General features: G+C 32.2%; 1 protein-coding gene across 1 annotated transcript in view; it reads left to right on the top strand.

Moving 5' to 3' along the window:
• The window catches only part of ubr2 (ubiquitin protein ligase E3 component n-recognin 2), a 53359-nt gene that overhangs the window by 31560 nt on the left and 11836 nt on the right, over positions 1-9963 (top strand). The window contains exons 21-29 of the mRNA XM_056470440.1: positions 1648-1772; positions 2660-2712; positions 2792-2894; positions 4485-4533; positions 5691-5845; positions 7303-7408; positions 7482-7591; positions 9420-9500; positions 9575-9793. Coding sequence (XP_056326415.1) covers positions 1648-1772; positions 2660-2712; positions 2792-2894; positions 4485-4533; positions 5691-5845; positions 7303-7408; positions 7482-7591; positions 9420-9500; positions 9575-9793 — 1001 coding nt within the window. The remainder of the gene's footprint in view (positions 1-1647; positions 1773-2659; positions 2713-2791; positions 2895-4484; positions 4534-5690; positions 5846-7302; positions 7409-7481; positions 7592-9419; positions 9501-9574; positions 9794-9963) is intronic.

Below are 9963 nucleotides of genomic sequence, written 5' to 3' on the forward strand. Positions count from 1 at the left end.
AAGTTTGTTGATTTATTTATTTTTTATTTGTTTAATTTTGTTATTTATTTTCTTGTTGTTTTTTTTTTGTTTAATAATTTTATTTTTTATTTAATTATTTGTTTGCTCATTTATTTATTTTTATTTATTTAATTTTATATATTTTTTTTGTTTATTTTTTATCCATTTATTTGTTATTTTTAAATTTTTATTTGTTTAATTATTAATTTTATATATTTATGTATTTGTTATTTGTTTATTTAATTTGTTTATTTATTTATCTCTTTATTCATTTCATTTATTTATTTATTTTTATTTATTTGTTAATTTCATCTGTGTTGATCTTGCCATGGCTTGCTGATATGGCAATAAAAATAAACATTTGTTTTAATTAAACAATAAACATAATTAAACATTATTTGTTTAATTATTAATTTTATATATTTATGTATTTGTTATTTGTTTATTTAATTTGTTTATTTATCTCTTTATTTATTCATTTCATTTATTTATTTTATTTTGTTTATTTATTTTTATTTATTTGTTTGTTTCATCTGTGTTGATCTTGCCATGGCTTGCTGATATAGCAATAAAAATAAACAGACTCAACTCATTTAACTGCCTGTATTAAACCTTTTTGTATATTACTACTGTATATGATATGTGTTATTGTTATAGAAACTCACGCCAAAGGAAAAGCCCTTTTTGCTATAAATACCATCATTTCAAACAGCATAATAAACTAGAACACATCAGTTTATTATCAAATATTGATTCTGTGATATAAATCTATTTTGTAATGCAAAGAAATTAATAATTTCATTCACAATGCAAAAGAAGTTGTAATATTGGCCTAAAATATTGCTGCAATAATTAAATATTTACAAATATAAACCTCTTTTTGGAAAATATTCATAGAACCAAGGGATATTATTATGCGTTATTTTAGTTTGTGTGTTGTTTTTCTCCAAATTATTAAAGAGTTACAAATTATTTACAAACTGCATATTGTCTGAGAATTCAGATCAATTAATCACCTGTTAGACCAACGTAGATTTGTAAGAGATCTGTGTAAGGTAGTTTTTCTGAGAAAAATGTCTAGAGCTGAAATACAGCTGTGGAAATAGATTTATGGTTTGGATGTGTCCTGTAAATAGACCAATCACAAGATTCTGGGCTATCTAACCAATCATAGCAGACAGATCAGGCAAGGTTTAGAGAGACCAGATCCTTTTACTCCAACAGTAGAAAAATTCATTCATATTTTTACGATAGTTGTAGACATTTAGGGTACAATAGTTGTCTTTCAGATCAATTTTCACCCACCAGCTATAGAACCAGGCTGTCACACACACAATCACACTATAACACACACACACACACTCACAGTAGGAATCTGCTGCTTTAACATTTAGGAATATTGTCTTGCTAAAAACCTAACATGTACATTGATACTTTTAGCTTTAGACTATACATCCTTTTACTTTAGTCAAAAAGAAGTGTTACCCACTGATTAAACTTTGATGAAATACTGCACACTAATGAGGTAAAACCGAGACATTCGCAGAGTTTATGCTTTATTTTAGAGGTTTAGTGAAGGCGGCTCCTTTTTAAATTCTAACACTGTGGAAGAATCTGTCAGTGATTGGTGGTGTTTTCCTGGTGCAGGTGAGCGCTACACAGCAGGTGTTGGTCAGGTGGAGAACACGGATGAGATCAGACGAGAGATCGTTCACCAGCTCTGCATTCGACCCATGGCCCACAGCGAGCTGGTCAAAGCACTGCCTGAGAATGCAAGTCATTCTGAGGACTTGTTTCATTCATTCATTTGCTTTTCGGCTTAGTCCCTTTATTAATCTGGGGTCGCCACAGTGGAATGAACCGCATACTTATCCAGCATATGTTTTACACAGCGGATGCCCTTCCAGCCGCAACCCAGCACTGGGAAACCGCTTGTGTGTCGTGTTTTAAACATTTAATTGTACATTTATCATAGTTTTTCTATTATTTGTTATACTTTTTTAACGATCGTCTATAATTGTTGCATTGGCAATAGTATCAGTATTAATTTTAAGTGTATTTTAAATTTGATTTTAAAGCCTTAAAAAAATATTTATACATCTTCTTAATTTTTTATTTATTTATTTAAAGATTTGCAAATGACAAAACTGTGGTATAGGTGTCTCATGTCATCATATACAATAATACAGCCAGCTATTATACAATCATCCATCAGCTAGTAATTCAATTGTTTTGTGAAGAGTGAAATTAACTAAATAATTAAATAAATACACTCTGTTTTAATATATTTACTCCAAAAACTCTCAAAGATGATTCCAGATATATACTGCACATATTTAATAACTGTCTACAGGTGTATTTTCCTTTTGAGTACTTAACTGACTTGAACAAATGCCTTTTTTATGATCAATTGGGTTTTTATTACACTGACAATAGTATAGCTATTCATTTTGTTTGTGCTTTTTAAATTTAATTTAAGGCTTTATTTGCTTGACTTGGCAACTTGTAAATAAAAAAATACACATTTCTACAAATATGTCACAAACTAACTGACTAGCCAGTTCAATTTGTTTAATTAATTAGTTAATTGTATTCTGCTGCCACCTAGTGGTCGTTTTTGCTTATAATTGTCACTCACTCTTCTGTCTTGTGCGCACAGGAGAACAAGGAGACAGGAATGGAGAGGGTTATCGATAGTGTGGCTTTGTTTAAGTGAGTGCCCTAAATAAAGCATCTATAGTAAAGCGCTGTATTGGTTTGTTTGTAATCCTGTGTCGATCCTGCCGTACAGGAAGCCTGGCGTGACGGGTAGAGGACTCTATAAACTCAGACCAGAGTGTGCCAAGATGTTCAATCTTTACTTCCACCATTACTCCAGAGCAGACCAGTCTAAGGTATTACTTCAGTCACTAGTTCCCTTCAGTAGGTATTGTTGCATGATCTTTTAGCTGTCAGTGCTTGATCTATGAATTTTAGTATGCTTTATATTTATCTTAAGCTGTTTTATAGTCTTTTGATTTTATTAGATACAAATTTATTACGTCTTTAAAATAGTATATAATCATAATGCATATTTAACTTGGAGACTATACATGTTTTGGTGGTACAATTACAGTGCTCAGTGTAAATGAGTACACTCCATTTTGAAAAAATTAATATATTTATCCATTTCTCAGTGAAAATATGTAAGTTAGTGTATTACATATATAAATAAATATATTTATTTATTATTTTTTAAATGTGTGTGTGTATATATATATATATATATATATATATATATATATATATATATATATATATATATATATTAGGTTAGTGTATTTTGCTGCGTTTGAACCAAAATTGATTTATTAAAGAGATAGATTTATTAAAATAATATTTTAGTCACCAAACAAACAACATTAGAAATAGAAAGGTAATACATTCAAATTCAATTGAAATAATGCAAAAAAACTTGACATTTTCAACTAAATTTGATATATTTTTTGTTTCTCTTGATCTTTGCCCCTTTTTTTTTTTCTATTTTTATTTAATATTTTTCTCTAACATATGCATTTTTGGACTGTTATTGTAAGTTATTTTATTAGATTAGCTCCAGATTTGGCTTCAGTACTGACTAATCGAATGTATATGCTCAAATCTAAATGTATAGCATCTTATAGAAAATAATAATTTGACAGATCGATTTGTGATGGGTGTATTCATATATGGCGAGCTGTATATAGTGAATTATTTTAACCGTACTTTGTATTGATATATTTTGATATGTTGTTTATGGTGTTTATTGTTTGTTCATCCAGGACACTGGATGAGGTTTTCCTGGTAAAATAATAATAAAATAATAAAAAATAATAATGTTAATAAAATATAAAAATAATAATAATTAATAATAATAGTATTAAAAACTAAAATAATAATAAAACTGTCCTTGAAATAAATAATACAGAGAAGATAATGGAGTTCAGCATAAATGAGTATTCACGCTTTTTGAAATTGTATATTTTGAAATATTTCTCAGTAGATATGGCCTATTATATTTGGTGAATTTAAACAAAACATTTATTGGTTTATTAACCAGTTATTTTTATTAAATTAAGAGTTTAGTCACCTACCACCTTCAGGACTAGAAAGATAATACATTCAAGTTCAAGCAAGTTATCGCCAAAAAAAAAAAAAAAACTAATGTTAATGAAATGGTTCTCTTTTTTTTTTTTTCTTCTGTTTATTAAAACTTTTTCCCAAGATATTAATTTTGGTGTTTTATTCTTTGGACCGCAATCTTACTTTTTATTTTTGTTAGATTAGTTCAAGTTTTGTCTTTGGTACTGACTAATCTAATATATATACACAAATATATTATTGGAAAGCATCATGTAGGAAATATTTATGAATTTAAAAGACTGATCTGTGAGGGGAGAACTCATTTATGAGTTCTGCAAGTAAAACGAAAATAAAATAAACAACTTTTTTCTTTCTGTTTACAGGCTGAAGAGGCTCAAAGAAAATTAAAGAGGCAAAACGGGGAAGATTCAGGTACTACAATGTATATAATTACAGTTTGACTCAAAATGGCACGGTTTATAAGTGATTTCTTTTCACATTTTTTGATTAGTATATTATTTAAAATGAAGAATCTGGTGATGCATTAAAGTGGACATTTACATGTGCAAATCTGTACAGAAAACATGACAAAATGTTAAAGAAACTTGAAATGAAACTTGGTTTTGCCAGTATTTGAAAAAAAAAAAAAAACATTTAAGTTAAAAAAAAGGATATAAATAGCCACTTAAGAGACATCTACAAATAATTCCACACTGTAGTGTTATCACGATACTGGTATTTGGAAATTTAAAAAACCCGCTAACATTTCCCGCTAACATTTAAGCGCTGTTGAGCCTTCTTAAACAGCGCTGATTTGCCATTGTGTTCACATGCTCAACAGAAATGACTGTGATTGGCCCTGAAGGTCATCAGTTCACTGAACTCTCACCACTGTTTACTGAGTGTATCTACAGTGTCACAGTTCATTCTTACATTAGTAATTAAGTTACTTAATCAGTTAATAGTTGGCAGTTCATTCCGTTGTGGTGACTCAGATAAATCAGGGACTAAGCCGAAGGAAAATAAATGAATGACATAAATTAGCTACGATCAACGCTTGCTGAGTTAATCCTACTTAAAGCTTCCATGAAGTGCTTTGAAATCTGCATTTTTGTAATTCATTTTTTGACGTAATCTTAACTAAAACATGAAGAGAGGCCGGGGCATAGAATAGCTCCACACCTAAAAAACAAAACAACCAACACCATTTTGTTTCATCACAGCTCTGCCAGGGAGAGTGGTTGAGCTCAAGCACATCAAATGAAAAGCAAATGAGAAGGGGGCGGGGCATGTCAGATACTACAGAGCATTTGATTGGTCAGAAGATTTGATAAACTGAAGAATGAGGTGACGTCAAAAAAAATCAATGATTTATTTAGGTGGAAGCTGCAAACTACAGGCTTTAGATGTTTGTATCAGTTTTATATCTTCTAAATGTGAATGTTGTTGTGCACAAGCTTATGGATATCCTTAAGACTAACGGACTGATACTAACATCTGAAAAGACATAATTTTAATTTCACTGCAATGTTAATCACACGTGACCATATCATATAACTTATTTCCATTTGCATTTGTGTTTGTTGTAGTTCTGCCTCCTCCAGTTCTGCCTCGCTTCTGTCCGCTGTTTGCCAGTCTGGTGAACATCCTACAGTGTGACGTGCTGCTGGGCATTCTGGGAGCTGTTCTGCAGTGGGCAATGGAGCCTAGTGGAGGACACTGGTCTGAGTCCATGCTTCAGAGGGTACGGCAGAGTCTGTTTTCACAATTTATTAAACAATTTATTAATATTTAGTATAGCAAGTCAACATGCATACTTGTATTGTCCACTTGCATAGTAACATTTATTGTCTCGTTTCCACTGACTGCTACGGTACGGTACGGTTCGGGTCACCTTTATCAAGCTTGCGTTTCCACTAATAAGGGTACCCTTTTGGTGGGCGTGGTGTATGACAGTAAGTTTCAGTCGACGTCATTCTCGCTCGAGGAAATGTCTACAATAAAGCTGGACTGGTCACTTACATATCATATGAAAAGCACTTCTCATAAAACAGACGCTTCATACACATTAATACTTGTGTAGAAATGTTTATTACTAACTTTTCTATGAACATGAGTTGATTATAACTGCAGATCAATGACAGTGCGAAACAGCCTACTGTAACGTCTGTAATTATGTAAAATAATTAAATGAACATATATAAACACATACAGCCCCTTACAGTCTCCGATATGTTATCAATTACAGAAGAACTACACACAACAGACATTTCGTCCGTATTTAGGTTCAAAAACAGCACAATATATAGCCCACAGTCAGTGAAAACCTCTTATCTGTGTCTGTAATCTTCAGCAGCACATGTAGCCTCTGTTAGAGAACAATTCCATCATTCTGATTTCATATTAGTCCAAAAGGTGATAATAACAATAATAATTAAATAAGGCAGTGTGTTCACGTCTGCTCAAAAATAATGTGCTCCTTTTTTCCGGCTCCTCTCTTGTTTTTTCCGCGCTTCACTCTCGCGTTTGTCAGTGTCTGACAGGATCGGGTTTCAAAAGCATGTCAATAATCAAGCGCAGGTTATTATCATCAGCTTATTTTTATTTCAGATATAATGTTAGACGCGCGCTAGCAAGAAAGCGAAACCGCTCGCGCCTCAGACTGCCTCGTAAAAAAAACTACGCGGCACAGGGTAAATCTGCTCTACTCCATGGCTTTGTGGCTGTTTATCAAGACGACAAGGTTTGTTTGAGCCCAGATCGACCATGGCTAGTTATTATATGTATTTATAATTCCGCTATAATCTCTCGCTATGTATTTCAAACATGGCGGGTTTTTTGTTTTCATTCTGGCTTGTTGTGTAAGCGAATGACGTATCTCTGTAAACCAATAGCGTTCAGCTGCGCAACTAGCTCCGCCTTTTGGTACCCTTTCTTGTGTTTGGTACCCTTTCAAAAGGGTGCCGAAAAAGTGGTACGGTACGGTTCTGTTCGGTATGCTTTTTGACATAGGAAACGGCTATAAAAGCGTACCAAACCGAACCGTACCGTACCACTCAGTGGAAACGGGCCATATGTGTGATTGTATACTAATTTTTGAACTGTGATCTTAAATTATTATTATTTTCGCTAATTTAGTGGTATGTAGTTACTTGTACTGTGAAGTTTTATATTGTTGCTCAGTATGAGAGTGTCCCACAGGTGCTGCATCTCATAGGCATGGGGCTGGTGGAGGAACAGCAGCATCTCATCAGCAGCGCAGAAGATCATAATGATACCAACTTCAACTTCACTCTCAAAATCTCCAGTATGTCTCTCACTTCATACACTCTCACACATACACCTTTATGAGCTAAATTGATGTAATCTGTTGACTGTAGGACCCGGCGAGGCTCCCGCTAACACTGCCAGCATCTTGGCTTTACTGGAGACGCTGCAGAACGCTCCTCATCTGGAGGTGCACAAGGACATGATCCGCTGGATCCTCAAGGTAAAGCTGATCAAAAGCTCATTACCAAACCACCTGTCACTGGAATGCATCTGTGCGTGCATAAGAGAATTTCTCAGATGTCCAAAAGGTGGCAGCAAAAAACTTCAGGCCAATTTTGTGTACCACTGGATGATTTTATTTAGGCATGCATGTCATTTACACATCAAGGTTTCTTCGAGGCATTAAAAGTAGCGTTGGTCTAAAATAATTCACGATTAATCACATACAAAATAAAAGTTTGTTTTGACATAATATATATATATGTGTGTGTGTGTGTGCGTGTGTGTGTGCATGTGTGCGTGTGTGTGTGCGTGTGCGTGTGTGTTAATGATGAATTTTAAGCTTTTTAAGCTCCAGTCTGCTGTTACATGATCCTTCAGAAATCACTCCAGTATTAGTTCTTCTTATTTTTTTTTATTCTTAATCTTCTTATTATTATTCTTATTCTTCTTCTTATTATTATTATTATTATTGTTAATAGTAATAAAAGTAATGACTGGAGTAATCATTTCATTTGAAACTACATACAATAAGAAAGCAGTTGTTCAAAATTTTAATGAATATTTAACAATTTAACTTTTTTTTTTTTTTTTTTTTTAACATAAATGCCGTCTTGATGAACTGAATTTTCTTCAAAAAAAAAAAAACATGAAAAAAAACTGACCCCAAACTTTTGCCCAGTAGTGTATGTTTGTATGTATATACAGTTGAAGTCAGAATTATTAGCCCCCGCTTTGAATTTTCTTTTCTTTTTTAATTATTTCCCCAAAGATGTTTAACAGATTCAGGAAATTTTCACAGTATGTCTGATAATATTTTTTCTTCCGGAGAAAGTCTTATTTGTTTTATTTCGGCTAGAATAAAAGCAGTTTTAAATTTTTAAAAAGCCATTTTAAGGTCAATATTATTAGCCCCTTTAAGCTAATTTATTTTTCGATAGTCTACAGAACAAACCATCTTTATACAATAACTTGCCTAATTACCCTAACCTGCCTAGTTAACCTAATTATCCCAGTTAAGCCTTTAAATGTCACTTTAAGCTTTATAAAGTGTCTTGAAAAATATCTAGTCTAATATTATTTACTGTCATCATGGCAAAGATGCAATAAATCAGTTATTAGAAATGAGTTATTAAAACTGTTATGTTTAGAAATGTGTTGAAAAAAATCTCTCCGTTAATTATATGAATAATATAAATAAACGGAGGCTAATAATTCGGGTGGGCTAATAATTCAACGACTTCAACTGTACATCACACACACACACACACACAACTTCAGTTCATTTTTTTTACTTATAATATTTTATTTTTAAAACATATTTTTAGATAACTACTAGATGTGAGATCTTATTTGGGGAAAGGTGTTGATTAATATATAATAAAATAGTAAAGTTGAACACAAGTTCATTTTAAATGAAATGCAAGCAAACATTTAAAAATAATAGACAATTATTGTTTATTGTTTTATGTCATTTTGTTTATAATTAACTGGTAAAATATATTCATTTTATAGACTGTACCTTGTAATTGTTCTTTGGTTTTAATATATATTTAATTGTGTATAATTAAATATACGTGTATATTCAAGTATTTTTTTAACAAGCCAACATTAATAAAAAAATATAATTTTATTTAAATTTATTATTAGAAATAATAATTTAAAAAACGATTATCATTTTCATTTCATAACTGGGTGGGTTTGATATTTTACTTATAATATTTTATTTCTAATGCATTGTTTTAGTTGAACTAATAGATGTGAGGTCTTATTCTGGAACTGGTGTTGATTTATTCTGTTTATTAATTTTTGTGTGGGTATCTTTGCAGACTGTGTCCAACATCAAGACCACGCGTGAGTGCACTGCCAGTGCGCCCCCCAGTGACAGCTCAGGGCACAGTCAAGAGGAGGTGAGCATAGGAAGAGCACCACATGGGTTATTAAAGTGGCAGTGTTGTCTGACTGCATGTGTTTGCATGTGTAGACGGTGCGGGATAAGGAAAAGGCGGAGCGGAAGAGGAAAGCGGAGATGGCGCGGCTCAGGAGAGAGAAAATCATGGCTCAGATGTCAGAGATGCAGAGACACTTCATCAACGAGAACAAAGAGTTGTTCCAGCAGAGCCTGGAGGACCTGGACCCCTCCACATCCTCCACGCTGGAGCACAGGTACACACGTGTGAATCTAACTCCGTTTTCACATGCCGTTCTTTAGGACTGTGCAGTGTAATCAATATTGAAAAAGGGTTCATATATATATATATATATATATATATATATATATATATATATATATATATAGATAGATAGATAGATAGATAGATAGATAGATAGATAGATAGATCTATATATATATATAGATAGATATATCTATAT

Source organism: Danio aesculapii, chromosome 13, assembly GCF_903798145.1.
Source record: "Danio aesculapii chromosome 13, fDanAes4.1, whole genome shotgun sequence".
Classification (NCBI taxonomy): domain Eukaryota; kingdom Metazoa; phylum Chordata; class Actinopteri; order Cypriniformes; family Danionidae; genus Danio; species Danio aesculapii.